Source organism: Dromiciops gliroides, chromosome 5 (genome assembly GCF_019393635.1).
Source record: "Dromiciops gliroides isolate mDroGli1 chromosome 5, mDroGli1.pri, whole genome shotgun sequence".
Taxonomy (NCBI): domain Eukaryota; kingdom Metazoa; phylum Chordata; class Mammalia; order Microbiotheria; family Microbiotheriidae; genus Dromiciops; species Dromiciops gliroides.
Window position 1 is genome coordinate 159,464,745 of NC_057865.1, and position 25,378 is coordinate 159,490,122.

General features: G+C 36.2%; 1 protein-coding gene across 1 annotated transcript in view; it reads right to left on the reverse strand.

The window, feature by feature from the left end:
- The window catches only part of SEMA3D (semaphorin 3D), a 252,169-nt gene that overhangs the window by 141,986 nt on the left and 84,805 nt on the right, over positions 1-25,378 (reverse strand). Inside the window, 1 exon segment of the mRNA XM_043969203.1 lies at positions 14,441-14,631. Within this exon segment, the coding sequence (XP_043825138.1) occupies positions 14,441-14,591 (151 nt within the window). The 5' untranslated portion in view covers positions 14,592-14,631.

Consider the following 25,378-nt stretch of genomic DNA (forward strand, 5'->3'; position numbering starts at 1 on the left):
CCTCTATTGTCTTATCAAATCTGTCCTCTTGCTAGTGCAGGATGGAAAATGGGATCATAGCTGTTTCACATTTTGACATTTAAGTCCACACCCATGATTTTAAATGATAGATATTTCTACTGGTAGTTTCAATGGGAGTAATTTTATATAACAAAGAATAAGTAATATTCATGCTTAAATGTTACAAGGCTTCTTATATTGTTACAGTCTCAAAAGCTTTGCTTTTTTCCTCCTAGTGACCCTTTTAAAAATGTCTTTATAGATAGAAAAAGATCATGATAATATTCTAAAGGTATAAAGTTTCTATCAAGTAGATGTGTTGATAAAGCAAAAGAATGTTAATGATGATTTGACAAGTGTTTTCTTAACTCCTTTCAAAGTTTCTTATTGTATTTTCTTCTCCAATTAGAGCACGGTCTCTATCGTTTTTTCTGTTTGTATACCCCTGTGCTGATTTTTTTTTGGGGGGGGGCGGTGCAAGGCAATGGGGTTAAGTCACTTGCCCAGTGTCACACAGCTAGTAAATGTCAAGTGTCTGAGGCTGAATTTGAACTCAGGTCCTTCTAAATTCAGGGCTGGTGCTTTATCCACTGTGCCACCTAGCTGCCCCCATGTCGTCGTCGTCGTCTTCTTCTTCTTCTTCTTCTTCTTCTTCTTCTTCTTCTTCTTCTTCTTCTTCTTCTTCTTCTTCTTCTTCCTTCTCCTCCTCCTCTTCCTCCTCCTCCTTCTTCTTCTTTGGCTAGGCAATTGGGGTTAAGTGACTTGCCCAGGGTCACATAGTCATTGTGAAGTGTCTGACCCCAAATTTGAACTTGGTACTCCTGAATCCAAGGCTCGTGCTTTATCCACTGCACCACCTAGATGCCCCATGCCTTAGTCTTCTTTACTAGAACATCAACTTTGTCCCAATCCCTGTGTGTGTACATTGACTGTAGTTCCTATTCTGGGCCCTCTCTTCTTTCTCTATGATTCTCTTTTCAACATCATTAGTTTCCACCTGTTTAGGTGTCATTTCTATGTAGACAACTCAAAACCTAATTATCCAGCCTCAGTCTCTCACCCGAACTCCATTCCTACATTTCAGATTGCCTATTGGACATTTACGAGGGGATGTCCAAAAGGCATCTCAAACTCAATATGTACAACAGAACTCACTGTCTTTTCCCTCAAACCTTTTCTTCTTTCTAAATTCTTTATTTCTGTAAGAAGCCGCCACTAATCTTCCAGTCATCCAGGGTTACTTCAGAATCATCTTTGACTCTTTTTCTCATCTTTCATATCTAGTCAGGTATTTTAATCAAAGAAGTATTTATTATGTATTAGCAATTGTGCTAGGTACTAGGGATATAAGTACAAAGATTAAAACAATCAATAACTCAAAAATAGCCTACATTTTAATGGCAGAAAAATGCATTTATAAATATAAAGTGTATCAATTCAAATTCATACCAAGTAATCAAATACAACTCTTGTCAGTTCTACCAGATATTTTGCATCAGTTCCCTTTCTCTCCCATCACACAGTCATCACCATTGTTTAGATCCTTATTACATCTCACCTGGATTTTATTCTCCTGGTGGACTTCTAACTGATCTTTGTGCAATACAGTCTCGTCCATCTACAGAGTCACCAGACAGATATTCCTAAAGTGACCATCTCACACTCTAGTTTAAGATATCCCAGTGGTTCCATGTTGCCTCTAGGCTAAAGCAGATGTTGCTATTTGGAAGATAAAACCTTTTACAATCTGGCTCCAGACTATCTTTTTAGATTTTCTGAACATTAATATCCCAGGAATCCATGTTCAATTGAACTCACTATCAGCAGATGACATTTCACCTTATACCTTTGTGCCTTTGGAAGAACCATCCTGGCATGCATTCCTCCCTCTTTTTCTCTTCATCTCATTCCTCTCATCTCATCCTCTTCATCTTCTAGGCTCAAATAAGAAACTACTTCCTGATCCTACTGTCAGTTTCTGGCACCCTTTTCCCAGAAATTAATTTTTTTTTGGTGAGGCAATTGGGGTTAAGTGACTTGCCCAGGGTCACACAGCTATTAAGTGTCAAGTGTCTGAGGCCGGATTTGAACTCAGGTCCTCCTGACTCCAGGGCCGGTGCTCTATCCACTGTGCCACCTAGCTGCTCCAGAAATTAACTTTTATCTACATAATGTTTCATATTTTCTATAGAGGTGTTGTTCCATATATATATATATATATATATGTGGGAGTGCATATATATATGTACCCACATATATGGAATAGTGTAGGGGGGACAGGGAGTGTTTCTTTTTTTCTATTTTTGGGCTTTGTATCCACAGTGCCTAGCATGATGACTGGGATAACAGGTACTGAATAAGTGCTTATTTGGGTGAATGGGTGGATGGATAGATGGATGGATGGATAGATAAGAATGTATGCTATAGTACTTATGTTTAGGCAAATATGCTATCAATTAATCAACTATCAAGTAAATCACTCTAGTGTTATACGTCAAAGTAAAAGAATAATTGAATATGAGAAAGGAAAGATATATCATTTATACAGTTTCTTTTTGGATTTTTAAAGTTGGAAAAGATATTAAAATCATCCAGTTCAATCTTATAATTTTATATATGAGGAAACTGAGATTCAGAACAGATAAAAGACTTGTCATGACTCTAGTTTGTGAGGGAGCCATCCCTAGGACCCAGATCTATTTTTAGTATAAATTTTTAACACTGCTGTACTATGGTAACTCTTTCAGTGAATGACACTGAAATCAGCAATTTAAGAGGTATAGTTTACCTTCCAAGATGAGAAAAATTCCCTGCACTTTGACACTGAAGCTAGTAGATTTATTTTGTTAAAGAACTATGTTTTAAAGTACCTCGATATGCCTATTATTGTCAGTTATTTACATTACAATGAATTAAAATGAGTGAAAAATGCCTCACTCGAATTTCATGTTCTGGCTACGACCCCAACTTCTTATTGATATTACAGGAATTCTCTTGCAAGAGAAGAATTGCTTTATTATTTGCCTTAAGATAATCATTTGCATGCCCAGAATTAATTAATAAATTGTTTTTTCTCAACTTATTTCTGAACCATTGAAGGGTATGATCCATCTAGTTAGTACAATTTAATGATTCCTGACCTTTAAGCTTTCCCACACCTAGAAGAGAAGGTTCATGAATTCAGAAATTCATTAACTAAAGCAGGAATGGAAAAGTGAACAAAGAGAATCTTTGTTTCAATCTTGTATTTCAAATGCATGTTCTGTCATCTATGGCAAAGGAATTCTGAATTAAGATTCCAAAACATTGTGGTGCAACTACCATGGTGGCTTACATTTTATATCAGCCTTTAATTAAATTATTTCAATCATTTATTATGTCTGAACACAACAATGCCTACCAAGAAGTCTGGAAATTGATTTTTAATTGATAAAAACAAACTGTCAGACAAAGTCAAACAAAAAATAATATTGCACCCACAAAGAAATCATCTAAACTTATACCCTAGTGTCACAGATAAAGAAACCTGGGTTCAAGGAAGTTAAACAATTTGCTCAAGAACAAAAGTCAGGTACCAGGAAAGTCCCTCAGGTCTCCTTTTCCTCCTTCTCTCATAGAAGAGTATTTTGTGAGGCTAAATCAATAGACACTCAACAGTTGGGTAGGTATAGCTTAAATCAATATTATTGATGATCCTGGTAAAAAATCTTTTGGGTTTTTGTTTCCTATTAGCTACCCAGGAGTAAAGAAAGACCTGGACTCTAATTCCAGCTCTCACATTAATTTGATTGGTGACCTTGGGAAAGTTATTTCACCTTTATGGGTCTTGGAGTCATCATGTATAAAACACTTTTGAGGAGGGATAGGGCAAAAGATGATAGAAAAGAGAGAATCATTTGAAAAGTGATGATAATTGAAACCAGAGGAGCTGATAAAATCACCAAGTGAAAAAATATAGGGGGAGAACAGAAGAGGCCCCCAGAGATCACCTTGGGGGAACTTTCCTACTCCATATTAGCAGGAGTTACATGGATGTAGATTCAGCAAAGAAGAGGAGTGGTCAGACAGGTAGAATGAGAAGCAGCAAAGATTTTTAGCGTCCTAAAAATCTAGGTAGAAGAGGATAAAAGTAATCAAAGAGAAGTACCAAAGAGAAGCCAGCAACCCACAGTGTAAACCATTACAGAGAGGTCAAGAAGGTTGAGGACTGAGAGAAGGCCATTAGACTTGGCAATTAAGAAACTCTGCAAAGAGTAGTATCAGCATGGAGCCAGAATACAAAGAGGTAAGAAGAGAGTGAGACTAACGAAGTACAGATACCTGTTTTAGAGGCCTTCTCAAGGACTTTAGCCACAAAAGGAGAAAAATAGAATGACAGGTAAGATGATAACGAATTCTGTGTTTTTGTCAATTCACCAAGTTCAAATGGTTTTGCATTATATGTGCATACACACATATAATGAATGGCTCTAGCTGAAAGTAAAAAAAAAATACTTTGCCTCCTAAGTTTTTCATTTCTGAGATTCTTTTGAAAATATATTTTTATTTATTTTGTTAAAAATTTCCCAATTACACATAAAAAATTAACATTAATTTTCAAGAATTCTGAATTTAAATTCTTTTCTCTTCCTTCTACATCTTCCCCCACCTGCTGAGAAGGCAAGTAATATATCAATTATATATGTGAAGTCATGCAAAACATATTTCCATATTAGCCATGTTGCAAAATAAAACAAACAAAAAGAGTTTTTTAAAAAGTATGCTTTAATCAGCACTTGGCATTCATCGATTCTCTCTAATGGTGGGTAGCCTTTTTCATTATGGGTCCTTTGGAACTGTCTTGAATCCTTGTCTTGATCAGAGTAGCTAAGTCTTTCACAGTTGATCATCCTTATGATATTGCCATTACTACATACAATGTTCTCCTGGTTTTGTTCACTTGACTTTGTATGAGTTCAAATTAATCTTCCCATTGTGCATGTATCATCATCCTATGTATGTATGTAAACAGTTTAACATTATTGAATATCTTATTATTTTTCTTTCATATGTACCTTTTTATACTTTAAAAGCTTTGTATCTGAATGTCAATTTTTCTATTCAGATCTGGTCTTTTCATCAGGAATGCTGGAATGTTTTCTATTTCATTAAAGACACATTTTTCCCCTTGAAGGAGTACACTAAGTTTTGCTTGGGAGGTTATTCTTGGTTGTAATCCTAGCTCTATTGCTTTCTAGAATATCATATTCCAAATCCTCCACTTTTTTTTAACACGGAAGCTCCTAAATCTTATGTGATCCTGACTGTGACTTTATGATATTTTGATACTTTATTTCTGGCAGCTTATAATATTTTCTATTTGACCTGAGAGTTCTGGAATTTGACTCTAATATTCCTAGGAGTTTTCATATGGGGATCTCTTTTCATTGGCAGATTCTTTCAAATTCTACTTTACCCTCTGGGTTTAGAATATTGGGGAAGATTTCCTTCATATTTTCATGCAGTATGGTGTTGAGGCTCTTTCTTTGATCATGCTTTTCAGGCAGTGGAATAAAAGGCTTAAATTATCTCTCCTCAATATATCTTCGAGGTCATTTGTCTTGGCACTGAGATATTTCACAATTTCTTCTATTTTTTCCATTCTTTTGGCTTTGTTAATGGTTTCTTGATGCTTTGTGAAGTAATTTACTTCCATTTACCTAATCCAAATTTTTAAAGAATGATTTTTTCAGTGGGCTTTTGTACCTCTTTTCCCATTTAGCCAATTCTCTTTCTTTTTTTTTTCCTTTTTTTTTAAAGTGAGGCAATTGGGGGTAAGTGACTTGCCCAAGGTCACACAGCTAGTAAGTGTTAAGTGTCTGAGGCTGGATTTGAACTCAATTACTCCTGATTCTAGGGCCGGTGCTCTATCCACTGCACCACCTAGCTGCCCCCAATTCTCTTTCTTAAGGTATTATTTTCTAAAGTATTTTTCTTTTCATAATCTTCTTCACTTGTTCTAATATCTTTACCTAATTTTTTCCCTAGCTCTCTGATTTTGAAAATAATTTTTCAGTTCTTCCAAGAATTTTTGTTGGGCATGTGTCCAATTCACTTTTTTTCTTTGAGGCTTTGCATGTAACTATTTTGACTTCATTGTATCTTTGGAGTTTATGTCTTGATCTTCCCTGTCATCATATTAGTCTTTTATGGTCAGATTCTTTTTGATGTTGTTGTTGTTGTTGTTGTTGTTTAGTCATTTTCCAGCCTATTTCTTGACTTTGAATTTATGTTAGAGTTAAAATGGGAAAAGGGAGAGGGACATTGTCACACGCTTCAGGATTTTTTTGCACTGCTGCTTTCAAAGCTAATTCTAGGGGTTTTGAAGTTTTCAGTGTTTCCAAGCAGGTGTGATCTGGAGAGAAGTGTGATCATTGCTCTCCTAAGTTCTTGTTTTTACCCAAGAAGGGTCCCTGATCCTTTGAGATTGTAAATCTCAGAAACAAGAGCTCCCTTGAGACTGGAAGTAATATTGTTTTTTAAGGCCCCTGCTCATTCTTGACCAAAAGTGCTCCTTTCCACCCTTTAACTGTGACCCAGAAATGGATATAGGTAATTAAGTTGCCACACAGCTTCCATCTTTGCATGTAGTAGTAGCATTGTGGTCCTCCATTAATTTCATTCTCACCAGTTGTCAGATCCCCTTTTCTGCCTTGAGAGTTCCCAAAGCTGCTGCTACTTCTGTTGCCACTACCTAGTCCCAGAAGTGTTCTTTCTTTCATGTGGGCTCTGGGTCTGCCTCCACTTGAACATCACAGATCACACCACTTAATTTCCTATGCTGTCTTAGACTGGAAAAATGTCTCACCCTCACCTTTTGTTGACTCTGACACTCCAAATTTTGATATGGATAATTATTTTGAAGTTGTCTGGAGGGAAATGTTAGGAGAGTTAGGCTGAAAGCTTCCTCTACTTTTTTGCTTCTACCCCCTCCAAGTTCTTTCAACCCATTTCTGGCATTTTTGGCCAGATCATCTGACTCCAGATCTAGTCAATACTTAATAATAATATCTAGCATTTAAATAGGTGTTTTAAAATTTACAAAAGGCTTTACAAACTATTACCTAATTTGTGCATGAAAACAAACCTGGGGAGGTAGGTACTATTATTATCCTCAATTTACAGGTGAGAAAACTGAGGTAAACAGAGTTTGAGTGACTTGCCTAGGGTCAACAACTAGCAAATATCTAAGTCCAAATTTGAACTCAAGTCCGCCTAACTCCGGGTCCAGTGATTTATCTGCTTTGCCATATAACTGCCTCTAAATATAATAATTGTTATATAATTAAAGATATTTATACAGCACATAATCTCATTTGATTCTCCCAACAAGCCTATCAGGTAGGTCCTTTTATTAACCCTATATTAAAAATGAGGAAACCAAGGCTCAGAAAAGATAAGTCACGCAGCTAGTGAGTATCTGAGACAGGATTCAAATCCAATTGTTCCTATCTCCAAGTCCAGCACTCTGTCCATAATGCCACCTACACTGGATAATTCAATTAATTTCCTCAATTTCCTGATCCTTAGTGGTTACCCTTCCCTTGAACTCCTATTTTAATCCATCAATGATTAAACATTTATTAAGTAACTACAAAGTACCAAGCACTTTGCTAAGCACTGGGATTTAAAAAAAAAAAGGCAAAAGACAGTCCCTTACATCAAGGAGCTGAGAATTTAATGGGGAGACAATTAATCACCCACCCGCAACTTGCTTTACCATAGGTTTTCTTGTACTATTCAATTTTTATTTTAATTTATTTGAGCAATCTGTACAGGTTTCTTTTTTATATAAACCCTTTAACAGGGACCTTATCCCTCCCTGAATAACAGAGCCCTTATCACCTACCTGCAGAACACAAAGTGGCTACTGAACCTGATGATCATAGTATTTCATCATAAACACTGGAGTGGTCAATTTTTGTGGGTATATTCTTCATAAAGAGGCAGCCTAGGAGTTAGGAAGACCTATGTTCAAATCTGTCCTCTAACATATACTAGCTGTGTGACCCCAGACCAGTCACTTAACCACTCAGTGCAACAGACAATTCCCTACAACTGTAAGTGGCAAAGAAGGTACTGACCATGGAGTTTCCTCACCAATGAATTCTCTAAACCAACAAAATCATAGATCTAGTCTTTATCCACTTTTATTCTAATCTAAAATGTTCCCACACTAATTTGAAATTGCTTAACTCAAAAGTTGAATAGCCTTTTTTGCCTCTTAAAAGTCTGTGATCCAGATGACTTAATTTTACACAACATAAAGATATATTTGCTTGTTTATTCAATTTTGCATTCTTTTTATAGGGCTTACAATACTTTAGGAGTTTCAGGACCTTTGGAAGTCTCAGAACCAATAGCCTTTTCTTTTCTTTTGGAATCAAACAGAAATCATATCTAATTAAATCATTCCGTGGAACACTTGGAACAATTGGTTTTGAACTTATTCATATGTGATCTGATGATTCATGAGTATAATGGCACATATAAGCATCTTGCCAAATTGCAAAGTTATACTCAAACAAAGCTGTGATCTCACTGATTTGGAAGTTCCCTCTAACAATGGAGACTGTAAACCATCCATGTCTGCCCCTTCTGTATGATGACTATTATTCAACTTTTCCTAAAAGTAGGCCATAACAAGTCCATCCAATTCAGCAAGTGCTTTTCTCACTTTATCCTGGCATTCCACCAATACTAACAGAACATACTGGCCTTCTAGTTTTCTCGCCACATGACTAGACCATTTTCTCTTCATATCATACGGTTTCTTGACAATGTCTTTTCCTACTATTCTTCATCTATTATATATTTTGGTTGAGTCACACTCACTGTACACCTCTCTACTGTCTTCTGGGAAAAATCCATCTTTAGTTCTTCAGAGGAAGTTGTAAAGTTATAATTTTCAAATAGCATAATACCAAGAGCATGAAATTTATTCACACTTCCTTCGCATACTGATTCATCAGCCCATTATTTCTCAACACTTGTATCGGATAATCTGAGATCTTTGTTTCATGCCCCAACCTGTACTGATTGATTTCTATTCTGGAAGGTCCTACATTATAGATGTAAATAAAATGATTGCTAAATATGTATCCTTGCTGTTCAGTTGTTTTTCAGTCATGTCCTACTTTTTCACTCCATTTAGCGTTTTCTTGGCAAAGATCCTGGAGGAATTTACCATTTCCTTTTTCAGTTCATTTTACAGATGAGGAAACTGAGGCAAACAGGATAAAGTGACTTATCCAGGTTCACAAAGCTAGTAGGTATCTGGGGCCAGATTTGAACTCAAGAAGAAGAGCCTTCGTGACTTCTTATTCACTGTGCCACACAGCTGTCCAAGTATGTATTAAGTTGGTTTTAAAAAAAGAAAAGAACATTTCTTAAAATACAAAGGAAGGGAGGGTGATTAGGAAGGCAAGAGGAAGAAAACCAGGAGGGAAGACTACCCACCTTTCACTCTAAAGGATGTAACTTTTACACACTTGGGCACATTTGTTTTCCTTTCTTCCACAAAACTTGTCCCAAACTTTACCTTTTCTATCGTATTTTTCCTTGTCTTTAGGGATTTACTCAACAAATATTCTGAGCATCAACATGCCCTATGCACAAAACTCTCTCATCCAAGTGAGTCCCTTTTGTGATTTTTTTTTTAAAAGAAAGCTATTGTGAGATATAAGATATTTACGTTAGGAGGTTGATGGAGGTCAACTGTCTAAAGTTATTCTTAGTTCAACTTCTGTGTAAACTATTGATGTCATTATGTATCACTCTAGGATACAATGTATTTGATAAATATATTATACAAAATACAGCAGAAAATAAGATTTGACCTTGTTCATGGGTAATTCTTTTCAACACCATAACAGCTTTAGCATACATAAATATGAGAGCCCCAACCAGGCAAGAGAAAGGAAATCTCTTCATATGACAATGTCACTAACTAAGTTCATGTGTACTCTGAGCTTCAAAGCTAAGTAATTCTGGGAGAACATTCTTGAACTCTTTTAACAACTATTGGACTTCTGCTGAGTGTCTAAGAAAACACCTCAAAATGATCTTGCAGCTGCTGGATGTTGCTGTCTCTACTGACACTTCCCATATCAAAGCAGTTATTGCCTCTGTACATTGCTGGGCTTCGTCAGTGCCAAAGAATGAATGAATCATACATAGGGTTTAGGGAAAGGAAGTTGAGCTTATGCCCATACAACACTAAATGCTAAAAAATAAAATAAACCAAAACAACATTAATTCTTCATTTGGGTAGAAAATGTTCCTTGGCATTCTACCAAGATTATGATGTTGTCAAAAGGATATCTTAACCTGGTGATCCCTTCTAAAATATTAGGTTTGGATTTAAAAGTAAATCAAATGATTACAATTCATTAGTCAGAACTCTTGTGTGAATAAGAGGAAAAACCAGGTAAGAGTAGTGACAGTTCTTAGCTTACCTGTAGTAATGGAACACACAACCATCTTCCCTGCTACCACCCCACCTTCAGGTTAATTCCTGATCCAGCACTTGGCACAGTGCTTGGCATATTCTGGGTACATAATATAGGCTACATGACTGACTTATCAAAAGAATCTAGCTGAGAAATAAAGAGCATAGATAATGTGCTATATCAAGATTCTGATGCCTTTATTTCTTGAGTGGCAGATAGCAAATACCAAACCTAGTCAGTGCTCAATCTACCATCGCACACCATGTGTTGATTTGAGGCTTGGAAGGACTAAGTGACTAGCCCACATTTATATCATCATACCACAAAGAGATAGAGCTGGGATTAGAACTCAACTAACGTGACCTCCAATACAGTCTTTTCTCCTACACTACACTATTACAGACCTATTCACATATGCTCACAACTCTCAGTCACTCTCCAAACTCTGGGTCTGCTTGTACCCTCACTTGTATCCTTTTGGCATTCTCAATGAACTGTTCCCTAAGTCTTTATGGTGGGAGAACAGTGATCCTCCAGAACATACCAAGAACCAGGGGCTTAAAGTATCAGCAGAGTTTGCTATTCTCAGCTTAACCCCAGTACCCATGATCTCACTGATCCCAGACACCAAGCCTCACCCTAGGGACAAACCCAACCCTGCAGGGCACATCCAGAAATAGCTACAAATCCTCACATGGACTCACTGTCTTGCTATCTTCACTCTGACCCTTTGGATAACATTGTCATTATCCATCAGCTCAGTCCTTTTGACCACAATTTTTACTCCCTATTTGTAATCCATTCTCTGTCTGTATAGGATCTTTGACTCATAGATTTAGAACAGGAAAGGGCCTTAGTTGCCAGTAAGTCTAACACTACCTCATTTTACAGATAAGGAAACAGAGACACAAAGAGGTTAAGTGACTTGCCCAAGGACTCAGCTCATAGGAATCTGGAGGAAAGATGTGACCCCAGGTATTCTTGACTCTGGGCCCACTGGCAAATCCAGGCCCTACATATTTTACCTTTTATAACAAATATTCATGACTTGGATATTAAAATACCATGACAAAAAATTACAAGCTTCAAGGGAAGTTTTGGTACTTTTTTTCTAGGTTATTACTTATGGCAGCTATCTGGCGTTCCATGTACAAGTTAGTGCCTATCAATTCCCTAGATTCATATAGTGTCCTCTTTTTTATTCTTTCCCTTCCCAAAATCATTATTTCATGTAAAATGTCAAATCTAGAGGTACCAGGGAGGGAACTCTGTCTACCTTCTTTAGTGTAAGTTTTAAAATGCTTTTAAAAGGCTTGTGCCTTTTGGGTAATTAAATTCTCAGTGGGAATTTAAAAGCATTCCCACTTTCATGACTTTCATTTGGTCCAGTGAACTTATTTTCTCAAATCTCATTTTTTTCTCATCTGAACCTTACTTACCTCTTGCAACTTCTAAGCTGCCTCTTTCTTGCCCTCCTGTTCCCTTCTCTGATGTTCAATCAGAAACAATTTCACATCCTTTTAAGTCAAATTATTTCTATAGTCATTCTTTTTTAGCCTGAATTTGTTCCTACGCCTCTTTTTCAGGTCAAAATCTTGCTTCTCTCTGGGCAATCCCTAATACACTACCCTCCATTTTATTGCTTACATTTTGTTTATAAAATGCTTCTGTGTGCTTGCCTGAACATAAAAAAAGCCCAAATTTTCTTTCCATCACCTACTTTCTCTGCCCAAGTCTTTAGGAGTGACCTGACATTCAGATACAAATATCCTGGGTCCATTCCCTCCACCAAATTGGAATCATCATGATACTGCACCACATTTTTTTCTTTTTTTGCTAAACTTGTACCTCATTTAAGAACCAACAACCTCTGCCCTCAACGACTTCGCACTCAGGCTCTTGTTACAAGTGAGGTTGTACCTCAGAGCCTCCACTCCTCACTACCCTCAGCCAGGTGTATTTTAATTATATATTTATTGATATATTTTATTTTCAAATCATCTATTCATTTCCCTATAATCCCCATGACCCTCTTCTCTTAGGGAGGCATCCCTTATGACAAACATTTTATTTAAAGGAAGAGAAAAAATATCAGCAAAAGCAATCAACATAATGAAAAAAAAATCCATTATATGAAATGTTCCATGCTCAAAGATCCCTCATCTCTGCAAAGGAATGGGAGTAGGTGTCTTTTAAAAATCTCTTCTTTGGGACTAAACTTGTCCTTTATACTTTTGCAACATTCAGATTTTATTGCTTAATGTTGTTGATCTTCTCATTATCCTTGCTATAGTTATAGTACATATTGCTTTCCTGGCTCTGATTGCTTCATTTTGCAAAAGTTAGTTCAACTCTTTCTGTGCCTCCGGGTAGTCATCATTTTCATTGTTTCTTAACTCACTGTAATATTCCATTACATATACTCTGGATAACCAAGCCAACAAACCAGGTAATTTGCAGGGGGTCTGGACACCTTTTAGCAGTTTTGCAGTTCATCACTAATTCACTTCCCTTTTTCAATCAAAATGTCTTCTTTCTACCTGAAATAGCTTTCAAATATGTGAACTAAATCAGATGCCCCCACTAGAAGGCATTAGAATATAGGGGAAAGATTGTTTCATTGAAAGACCTGGATGCTAACCCTAGATTACTCATTTATTGCTTGTGTGACTTTGAGGCAAGTCACTTAACCTCCTTGGAACTCAGTTTCCTCATTTGTAAAAAGGAAGAGTTGGACTAGATCTCTAAGGTGCCAAAAAGTTATAAATCTATGGTCTTATAATTCATTACCATGGAAACATTCTAGCATTCCATGCAGATACCTAAATATTTCCCTAAATCCTTTTAAACTTATGATAGTTCCCCAGCAACTAACTTTAGTCTATCCCTTAATTCAGTCACTTTTTAATGGGAAGTCACATAAAATTCCTCTGTCTAGCATTTGGCATTCTTTCCCACCTTGTTTCTTCTACTTTCTACCTTTCTTACACGTTACATACCACTGCAAACTCCACAGTCCAGACATAGTAGCTTGTTTGCTGTTCCTGACACAAACACATTCCATATCATGTTTCCTTGCCTTTGAACTGGTTGTGCCCCATGCTTGGAATGCTCTCTCCTCACCCTCTGCCTCTTAGGATCCCTGTTTTCCTCCAAAACTCAGCCTAAATGCTAAGTTCAATATGAAGTTTTTCTTGACACTCCCAGCCTCTCTCTGTGTACCACTGCCTTTCCTCCCAAAACTACTTCTATTCATTTTATGTATAATTACATATGTATATATTGTCTCCCTGTACTTAACCAATTCTATTCCTCAAATTTTTTTTAACTTGTTTATCTTTCAGGGTTTCCCAATTAGCTTTCAAAAGGTATACTCTATCTCCATTCTTCAGAATGCTATAATATTGATATGTTTGCTCTTCTCTGAAAATGAAAAACAATTCATATTTCTGACTAGGCATAAGCTAACTGTCAGTAGCTAAGTAGCCAGTAGTTAAGAGTAAAATGAATGCTGAATATGGAATCAGAGGGCTTGAATTCAAATCTTAACTCTGGCACTCACTGTATCTTTCACTCACTTAAATGTTCACTCATCCTTTATGAGCCCAAATTCCTCATCTTTAGAATGAAGGGATTTTATTAAATGACCTGAAATGTCTGAATCTCTGATCCTGTGAATTACTCTACTTTCTAGGATTTAAAAAAATATATAAAACTTTGCAGAATGTCAAGCTCCCTAGGTTTGTTACTCAGTATGTAGGACCAGGAAAAATAATGGACCACAAATCACATATAAAAACATTATTTTCTTTTCCCCATTAAAAAGAATATTTGGGTATCTCTTCCATATAGTTTTACAACTGTAAGTAAATATTCAATAGTATTAAAATTATTCTTCTGAAATCATAATACAATTATGTATTAGGAAAAAAAAACATTTAGAAATTTACCTTTGTATGAGAGTTTGAGTCTTGGAATATTTTGTTTAGACGTTCCAATGACTGGAAGTAACACCACAATTATACTTAGCATCACAAAGGCATGCAGTGGGTGTAAATCTTGGCTTCCACATTTTTCTCTTTGATCCTTTTTGGCATTCATGGCTAAAAACGTCCCTCCTCTTGGACAATGCTAATTTAATCTGAAAAGAAAGAAAGAGAATGTTGTTGTTTTATTTGACTTAAGCACAGAAATGAGTTTAATGTAACTATTTTTCAAAGAAAATAAAGTGAAGTTATCATGATTGGTTCCAAGATAAAAATATATGAAATTTTTCCAGATTTCAATAAGTGATTAAAACATTTTATATTTATGTAAGCATGTTATTCCAAGTTGTTTACTAATATGCTGCCTGATTTCATCTGTATGGGATCTTTGAAAGACAAAGCAAAGCAAAGCACTAATCACACTAAAAAGTTGACTTTACACATGGACATAATAGGTGACTGCATTTGAGATTGATTCCTTTGGGTTAAGGCAACAATACTCTGTCGGTTTCTACTCTTCTAAATGCATATGAGAGGTAGATAGTTGACACAGTGGACAGAGCACTGGGCTTGGAGTCTGGAAGGCTCATTTTCCTGAGTTCAAATCTGTCCTCAGATACTTACTAGTGGTGTGACACTGGGCAAATCACTTAATATTGTTTCCCTCAGTTTCCTCATCTGTAAAATGAGTTTGAGATGGAAAGGGCAAACCATTCTAGTATATTTTCCAAGAAAACCCCAAATGGGGTCATGGAGAATCTGATAGGCTTGAAACAAAATGAGTCGACAACAACAACAAAAATTGCATATAACCTGGGAAGCATAATATCTGAAGTTACTCATGGGCTTTACTGTGAATTACTTTAGGCAGCTACAATGCTAGCTAGTTTTCATTTATATAGTACTTTAAAGTTTGTAATGAACTTTGCAATTATTACCTTGGTTGATCCTTACAACAACCCTGGAAGGCATACTGGGGTTTGGTCCTTGGCCACATAACTAGTAAAAACAGCCAGGTGGTGTGGTAGATAAAGTGTTGGGCTTGAAGTCATGAAGACCCGAGTTCAAATTCGGCAACAGGCATGTGCAAGCTATATGACCCCAGTCAAATCTGCCTCAATTTCCTCATCTGTAAAATGGGGGAAATAATAGCTCCTACTTCACAAGGTTGTTTTGAGGATTATATGACAAAAAAAGTAAATTGCTTAGCACATAGCAAGTGCTATCTGAATGTTAGCAATTAGTAGTAGTCATTGTGTCTTGGTTGGTTTGTTTGTTTTAAATACCAAACACATTCTTCATTTCCAGCTAGCAGATTTCTAAAAAGCTGCAGCCACTTGGTGTCTAATGCAGTGTGAACCTCATCCTCCCAAAAAAATTCTGGGAACAGGGCAACAGTTACAACTTGCCATAGCCTGCATATGATTCTGGTACTCATCTGTAAATCTTGTACAAATATATTTAGTGCTTTCTTAGAGTGTGTTTGTTCATTATTAGTCAGAAGTGCATTCTGATAGTGATTCTTAAATGATTTATGAAACAAAAATGAAAACATATACTATCTGGATTCGTTTTTAAAGGTCCATCAAGAATAAATGCTCAAGGGAAGTAAACACATAGGTCGAGAAAATATTTCAGGGATAATGGCCACACAGACCTTGAATTTAATACTTAGAGAACTTAATACTCTTGAGATAGGCATTATTCCTCTGGAGTCCTTTCTGAGCCTGCCTGATTCCCAGGCCTAAGCCTTATGGGAAGGTAAGTTGGTCCTGATATTCTCTCTGAATTTGCAAGCTTCTTTAGAAGAGCCAAGATTAATTCTAACCCTTTCCCCATAACTCTCCCTTCAAAACCTTCATAGGGTTGAGTGAGAAGGTGTTGAGGAGATGAACCAGAACTAAGCAGACCTGGCAGTCTTCTAAAAGTCTAAGGTTAGCCAAGTCAATGGACTCCCAGAAGAAAGGAAGCCTTGTGCAAACCCAACCCCAAATACAGAGAAGTGCTCTAAGTTCCTGATGTTGCCCTGGAGTGTGGTAAACTATAGCACGATCAAGAGATTACTGGCATACAGACAAATGTTGTTTGTAGATATGGTTGGTATTAGTTGAACCACACTAGAAAACTTAGTACATCTGTTTACGAAGCAACTTATAGTATGTAAGAAACAAAAAAAAATTATACACAGAATTGAGCTGAGAGGATCCTGTATTGAAATGTCTATCTATCTGTCTAATTTGAGAGACAAGAATAATATGGAGAATTGGACCTATGATTTCACTAGTCCACTACCAAAAATAATAATACCTAACATTTATATAGCACTTAATGTGTGACAGTCACAGTACTAAACACTTTACAATTATTATGTCATTTGATCTTCACAACCCTGGGAGGTAGGTATGATCCCCCTTTTAATAGAAAAATTGAAGCAAACAAAAGTTAAGTAGGTTACCCACTGCCTCATAGCTAGTAAGTATCTGGGGCTTGAATTCAATTCTTTCTGACTCTAGGCCAGGCACTATATCCACTGAATCACTTAGCAGTGAAAAAACTCTCTACTAAGTCCTCACTCATATCCAATTCACACACTAGTCAGGATACCACCCTTGTGATGTCATTGTTCCTCTTCAAGAATGAATGACACAGGGGCAGCTAGATGGTGCAGTGGATAGAGCACTGGCCCTGGAATCAGAAGGACCTGAGTTCAAATCTGGCCTCAGACACTTGGCACTTACTAGCTGTGTGACCCTAGGCAAGTCACTTAACCCTCATTGCCCTGCAAAAAAAAAAAAAAGACCAAATGACAAACAACAACGGGAATAAGCCTTATAGTATATGTGAATCAATATGAACATATCGATTCAAATTAAGTGAGCCTGAATAAGTTCTAAAAGGGAATGTATCTATGAATTAAACACACAGAAATGTCTTCCTTGTATCATATCTTTTTATTTGGAGACCAATTTAAAGAAAGTCATGTTAATATTACATTTATGATCATTTCAACCTGGTTTTTGTCTACTTTTTAACCAATCAATAAGCATTTGTTAAGTGCAAGGTGTCAGGGATACTAAGAGAAGAGCAAAACAGTATAATCTGTGTCTCTTTAATTCTCAGCCATCACCCCTCTGAAGAAGTAATCAAACGATGATTCAATTGATTTGAATCTAAATGCTAATGTCAAACACACACACACACATTCAATTTAATTCAATTTAATCCAGCAAAGATTTATTAAATGTTTGGGTCTGGGAATACAAAAACAAACAAACAAAATAAAAAATTGAACAATCCTGGCCCCAAGAAGCCTACATCCTAATTTTTTCACAGTCATTTTATTGGAAATTCCAGTAGGCTTTCTCTGTCATTCCTTCAAGTATTTGTATAGAAAGAACTCCAGAGCCCCAAGGACTACATATCAGAACAACCTATCTCATTTTCACTTAGTAAAGGTGTTAATGCTTCCTTAAGGACAAATAGATAGTCAGAAATTACTGACTGATCAGTTAGTTAATCCTAATGATTAAATGATAAGAGATTCCACTAGACCTCTTATCTGATAGGACAGTGTCAATTTACATGTAACAGTTATCACATAAGATAAATAGAAGGACCAGAGTACATAACTGACATTCACTCAGCCAGTTATGATAATCAGGGCTATTCTCACTCATCTGCAGAGTGAACAACTTCTACTTAGGTGGTAGGATTTGAAAGCTTGTAGAAATTTACTGCCCTCCCATGTCCCTAAATCCTTCCTCAATCTCTCTCTTACAGTATCTAAAATTTCTACCATGAGAAATAAAATCATTTGGGTTTCCTGTTTCTAGAAAGTTCCAGTCAAAATGTAAACACCCTTGGGAAAGTTAACATTAAATTACTGTCTACTATTAACACCTTAGTAGAAATTAGCTCTACAAGACTCTTTCCAAGTCATAGTTAACCAGAAACAAGACAGAGGTTTTGAAAGGGAGCGTGGTGAGGAATGATAAGAGGAAAGAGAAAGAAATTCAAAACACAGGACAATTCTCTGAGGAGAAGAGGACATAAAAGGCTATATGTAGTGGACAAGAGGCAATAAGGGAATGGGGGGGGGAGGGTTAATGGAGGTGGATAAAAAAGAACCTAATAAACTGTGCCTGCCTCACAATTTTGCCCAGGGTTGACTGTGTTAGTCAATATAAAAATAATTTGATTAAGATTATACTGTCATCCAAAATTTTATTCTATTGGTCATGCCCACATTCATCAATGCATGGAGGTCCATCTCATTTCCTTTAATTGTTGCCCATATCACTATGTTAAGAGAACATCAAAATGTCTAAAAATTGGTGGCAGCAGTTATGTATGCTGCTAATTTCATGGCATACAATGTTCATGTGTGCTCACACACACGAGAGCAAAAGAAAAAAAAATCCCATGTGTTCATTTTATTAGCAAGAACAGCCTTAGTGCTAGACATTTCCCGGTAATTAATGGCCAACTGAGGTTAATGGCCCTTGGCTGTGCATTGGGCTATCTACTCCTCCTAACTGGTCATTAATTCCTAAGACATGCCCTGTGCCTCCATCATCATAAGTTAGGAAGATTGATGTCTGAGTATTCAATGAACAGTAGTCATACTGTTTAGTGTAACCCAACTCATTAATATTGTTAAATATGTTAAAATGAAAGAATTGCTTACTTTGCCAGGACGACAAGTCTGATAAGTGCCCACACGTGCCGAAACAGGCTTGAACGGGAAATCTCAATAGCCGGAAACCTTTTTATAAAAATCTATTTTGCTGCCATAAAACAGTCATTCTGTACTCTTCATTGCTCAGAAGTCTTTGTTTTCTCTTCCAAGAGATTAATTCAATCCTTGGAGTCCAATTGTGGATCTTTTAATTTGAGATAATTTATGGATGAGATGGCTCACCAGAAACTTCTCCATTAATCTATTGATATGTTGCCATCTTCTGTAGCATATGGGTGTGTGCCTCTGGCATCTGGGAGGAATTATATAGGAAAGTAGGTGTGATTTAACTAAAAGTGGGTGGATTTGGTGAATTGCATAGGTTATACTACATGCTACTGTCTGTAACAAGTCAGACCTGGAGCCAATTAACTGACTGTAATCCATTCCAGATGCTCACTGGAACAAACAGCACTCTAGGGGATCTTCAGATGTAGAGCCAATAGGGAATTTTCTGATTATGAGAGGCTTTTACACACTGTTCCACTAAATCAGAGATTTAAATGCATAATCTAACACTTGAGGAGACCATGTGCCTTTCCCCCATGGAAAACAAGTTCAGAAAAATGAAATAGATGGTAATTTATCTGCCAATACTACATTTTCAGCTCTAATGGGTACATAATACTATTAATAAACTACATGAATATGCATAATTAGGTTGAAAAAACTGATATGTGGGAAAAATAACCCAGTGATTAATGGATTTCTCTATTGTAATTAAGAAGGACTAAGGGTAATCTATCCCTTTGGAAGTCCAAACCAGAATAAGAAAATTCTGGTCTAGAGGACCCTTTGGTCAGGAGGTGATTGTAAAGTGTCCATTGTAAATGAGCTAGTGCTCTTTTGTGCTCCAATTAGTTAAAAGAATTCACTCAATCCCAGGAGACACTAAGAGTCCTGTTCCGTCCCGTCCTGTCCCATCCCATCCCATCCCCCCCCCATTAAATTGACCAAGTGTCTGAACTAATTGGAGCTGACACTTTGAGTTAGCTGCTCTTGCTAAATGCATCAATTGGAATATAGAGACAGTCCTTCAATTATTAGGGAACAGGATTTTTTCCATGCACTTGTCATCGAAGCACAGCCAACTAATGATCATGAAGAAGTAATATGAGAAACACTAATGCCGAAAAGGCCATAAAAACAATGACTGGCAAACAAATAGGAAAAGAAAAGAAAAATAAAGTATTTCATCTTTTCAGAGCCATCAAATCTTCTGTCATTCAGCTGACACGGAGCAAAACAGAAACAAAATGCTTGATATCTGAGACTACAGTATACGTTTCACATGAAATTAACAGTTCATAGTAAGATTTACAAACATGGTGATTCATCCAAATAAAAGAACTAGATCTTTTGTCCTATCATAGTATTTCAGAGATGGAAGCAACCACAGAAATTGAGTCCAACCTCCTTCAGATTAAGAAATTAAAGTCCCTCCACCCACCAAAAAATGTTTTGTGACCCTAGGTGAAGGTCACACACAATGGCAGAGAGGTCTAGAAGCAAGGTTACCTAACTCCCAGCAACTCCGCTATGATATTTAGCCCCAGTTTCCAGACTCACCCCATCTCATGCCCTCTGAAAACTGTCACAGAATCACTGATCCACATTGAACATCTGCCATTACTGGACTCCCCACCTACCCCACCCTGGAATAATATCTACAAGAAAGGACCTCCTGACCCTAAATCCCTCCTCTTCTCCCTAGGGGAATTAATCCAATCAGTTTTGGAACTCCCATCCTGAAGGCTAAGTGGTCCTGACTGAAGAGCAAGTGAATGTGAATTAACAAACCCACTGTATTTAGCCCCCAAAGCACCATGCTTCTCATTCTACCTAGCCTGCCATCAACCCCAAGTATCTCTTCCTGCCACCACCAGCCATGTAGCTTCCTCTAAAGGTTCCAGAGGAGTAATCAAATCAATGCTAACAATGTTTCTGAAAAAGGGATAACACACCAAGTGACTTATGGCTGTATTCTCCATCTAGAACAAAACTCTCTTCCCTGGTCACCATCCCCCCTATAGTCATTGCCTTCCTTATTGGAATATAAGCAAGTTGAGGGGTGGGGCTGTTTCATTTTTGTAATTATAGGCCCAGCACCTAAACAATTCCTGACACATAATAAATGCTTTTATTTGCTGGTTCATTCAAATTCAGAGTTAGGAGGGACTTTGGATATGATTTGATCCAATGCTATCTGAAGTATAATTTCCTCTTAAGTACACTCAAATGATCAAGAGGTAACATGACACAGTTGACACAGTCCAGGATCTACCATCTGGAAAATGTGAACTAGAATACCACTTCAGGCACTTACATGGTATGAGATGCTAGACAAATCGCTTAAACTCCCCAAATCCAAGTTTCCTAAAATAAAGATGAGATAAACTACCTAAGGCATTCAAAAATGAGATAATACATGGAAAAGAAAACTTTAAAAAGCTAATACTAGATTATTATTGTTGTTGTTATTATTATTATATTTCCTTCAAGAAGATAATTTTTTGTTTTTGTTTTTCAGTCACTTCAGTCATGTCCAACTCTTCATAACCACCTCTGGCAAAGATATTGGAGTAGTTTTCTATTTTCTTCTCCAGCTCATTTTATAGATGAGGAAACTGAGGCAGAGTTAAGTGACTTGCTTAGTGTCACATGGTTAGAAAATTTCTGAGGCTGAATTTGAATTCAGGTCTTCCTGACTCCAGGCCCAGTGCTGAATCCAATGTGCCAATGTTTGTTTTGTAGTAGTCATAATAGTTGTAGTAGTAGTGATAATAATAATAATAACAGCTATCATTTATATATATATCATTTATATAGCACTTTAAAATTGGCAAAATGCTTTGCCATTTTAGAATCAAAGATTTAGAGTTGAAAGGGATTTGATTTCCACTGCCTAGAACAGTGTTTTGTATTTAGTAAATAATAAATATTTGGTAATTGGCTTAAGTAGCAGAGGTGACAAAGACAGGGAGAAGGCAGAGGGGATAAGCTATCTTTGGATAATAGAGAAGTGACTATATGGTGGGTGGGTAGGTGGTACAGTGGATAAAGCACCTGCCCTGGATTCAGGAGTACCTGAGTTCAAATCCAGCCTCAGACACTTGACACTAGCTGTGTGACCCTGGGCAAGTCACTTAACCCCCAATGCTCTGCAAAAAATAAATAAATAAATAAATAATAATCTCTATGTCTACTCCTAACAAGATTATTTAAGAACAGATCATGGGTATGTGTCTTAATTATTAGACTATGTTTTCATTAGTAAAATAAACATCTTAGTAAGTATCCAAAAGGATTATTTGAATATACATTAAGCCATCTTGCTCACAGATAACATTAAAAGTCAATAAGAATAACAATGCATGTATCAGTTAATGCTATGTAACTTTAAAAGTGTCATAAGGACAGGAAATTAATTTAAATTTGGCCAAATGAATCTTTGTAAAATAAAATTCTTATTCAAAGCTGCTGATTGACATTTATTTGTGTACTAGAGTCATTAGTTTTCATATTCATAAAGCTCAGGTATAACTTGAAAATATTAGCATTCCCCAAATAGTGCCTTTTTTGAAAATTAAAACAATATATTTTATTTAAATTATATGCAATTTAAAACAATATTGCAAGAATGAAAGATTAGCAAGACATGTTCATGAAAACAAGGCATAGGTCTTTATGACTTCACTTATCATAAAATAATAGTGACATTTTCCTTATCTCAGGAAATTGACAGTTGAACAAATTTATCCACAGGACACAAATGATACCAAATAAATTGGTTGTATGTTTTGATTTAGCATATAGTCTAGAGGTTAAAGTAAATAAACAATAACAATAAAATCTGAGCAAATTTACTTTCATCTGTGTTTCTCAATGATTTTTTTTTAAACTAGAACCAAATAGTTTTACTAGTTTTTGTTTTGTAGTATAGTTTGAGACTTTATGTTCGTAGCTTTTGGGGGGGGGGGAGTGGAGCAATGGGCTTTAATTTTCCAAGGTTGTGGATAATTTTCAAATGACAATATATATGATATCGAATGAATACCATGTAAACCTGAAACTCTTTAAAAAACAGAAAAGATATGCTAAATATATTAACATCACTGAGTTCCCTTTTAAAATATGAAACACCTTAAGGAATTCTAGGTTTACACCAATTTTCAAGCAGCTTAAATAAAAGTATGTTTTATATATATATATATAACATATTACAGCATAATATATTATATATAATTCTTATATATTATATATATAATCTGTATGTATTATATGTGTGTATGTATGTATATGTAGATATAGCCAGTATTTTCAGCTCATGAATAAAAGAATGTATTGGAAAGAGAGTAACCAAGACATTAAAATAATATAGCTTAAAACTCTATAGAAGCCTCGTTATTATGTAGATTCCTTCTTCATGCTATTTAAGCTGAACTTAAGAGACCAATACCCATGCTAAATTCAATAGATACCTACAGAGGTATCTATTTGCATCAAAGTACTTAAAAATGAACAAGTCTAAGAATACAATAGTGAATCCTCTTTGCAATTGCCAGATAGGCTGCTATGAATTTTATTGTAAGTCCAGCAACCATTCTCAATGCTGACAGAATTCTACTGAGCTTTGCAGTGTTTCATTTTTTTCCCCTTTTGCAACAATATTTATACTTCTAATTATGTTTTATGTGGGCTAACATTTTTATTTTTATTTTTATTTTTTTAATTTTAGCAGGGCAATGAGGGTTAAGTGACTTGCCCAGGGTCACACAGCTAGTAAGTGTCTGAGGCCGGATTTGAACTCAGGTACTCCTGAATCCAGGGCCGGTGCTTTATCCACTGCGCCACCTAGCTGCCCCTAGGCTAACATTTTTAAAAGTTAGCCCTTAATTAAGCTCATGCCCAATGGCAAGGCAAGCAGAAGAAACTTATCTTGGCACTGGTATTTTGCTAAATAAACTAAAACATGGACAACTCACCTTTAATCCAAGATTTATACAACATAAACAAAAAGCTTATGAGAGAATCAATTATTTTTGAGCAACAGTTCATCTGGGATAAGTCTAATTCTTCCTCAAGACAAAGTATAAAGGAATGGTTAGAAAGCTGGAGTCAGAAAGACCTGGGTTCGAGCCCTGCCTCTGAAGCTATGTGACCCTGGCCAAGTGTTTTGATCTTTCAGTGCCCTAGGTAAATTTTTAAAAACTAAATCAACTGCAAAAAAATCTACCTATTTGGTAGAGGGAGTTTCCTCACAAGGTATTCACTTCCCCAATGAAATCCCAAGTAGAGTAAACAAGCAAGCAAACAAACAAACAGAAAATAAAATAAACCAAAAGCAAAACCTCAAATTTCTTATTCATTAAAAAGGCATTGTAGATGAAACCTATGCAATTGATCACATTTCAAGTATACTTTTTGAAAGCCCATTAGAAATATCTGTCGAAAAAGTTTTCTCCAAATAAAGTTCTCTGTTGTGGGATCTAGTAGTATAAAAAAAGATAACAGCTGTCTCTTTTCCTCTGATTATAAGAAGGAAATGTAACATTACTAGGTTTTTTTCCCCTTAAAAGCAGCTTCAGGATAAGGCAGTTTGGTCTCAAGGCAAGTTTGAAAATCACACATTAGAATCCTGCACTCCCTGTGTGTTATTATACAATAAAGGCATTCAGACTTTACTAACCCATGTCCTTGGACTTAAAACTAACTGGTATTCAAACCTGGCATTAAAAATGAAAAAGAAAAACAGCAGTATTTTATATAATATATATGTGTGTATCTATCATCCATCCATTATCCACCCATCCATCCCTATTTTAAATTCCCTCCTGCACAGGAATGCCCTAGGTGGCTGTCTATACTATCATTAGTTTTAGCCTTGGTTTAAAGTAGCAGTGGAAATCTGCAGGATGAATTTGCAAGAGCACTGGTTTGAGAGTCAGAATTTCTGGGTTCTGAATCTGGTGTTTCTACTGACTCTCTATTTGGCCTTGAATAAGATAAATTTAACTGGGATCTGAGAGTACTGATTTCTAGACGATTTCTAAGGTAATTTCTAACTCTAAATTCCAAAATACTAAATGAAAGACATAGATAATAGTAAATTTCTGCTATTATGCATATATATGTCTATATATGTCTATCTCTCCATCTTTACA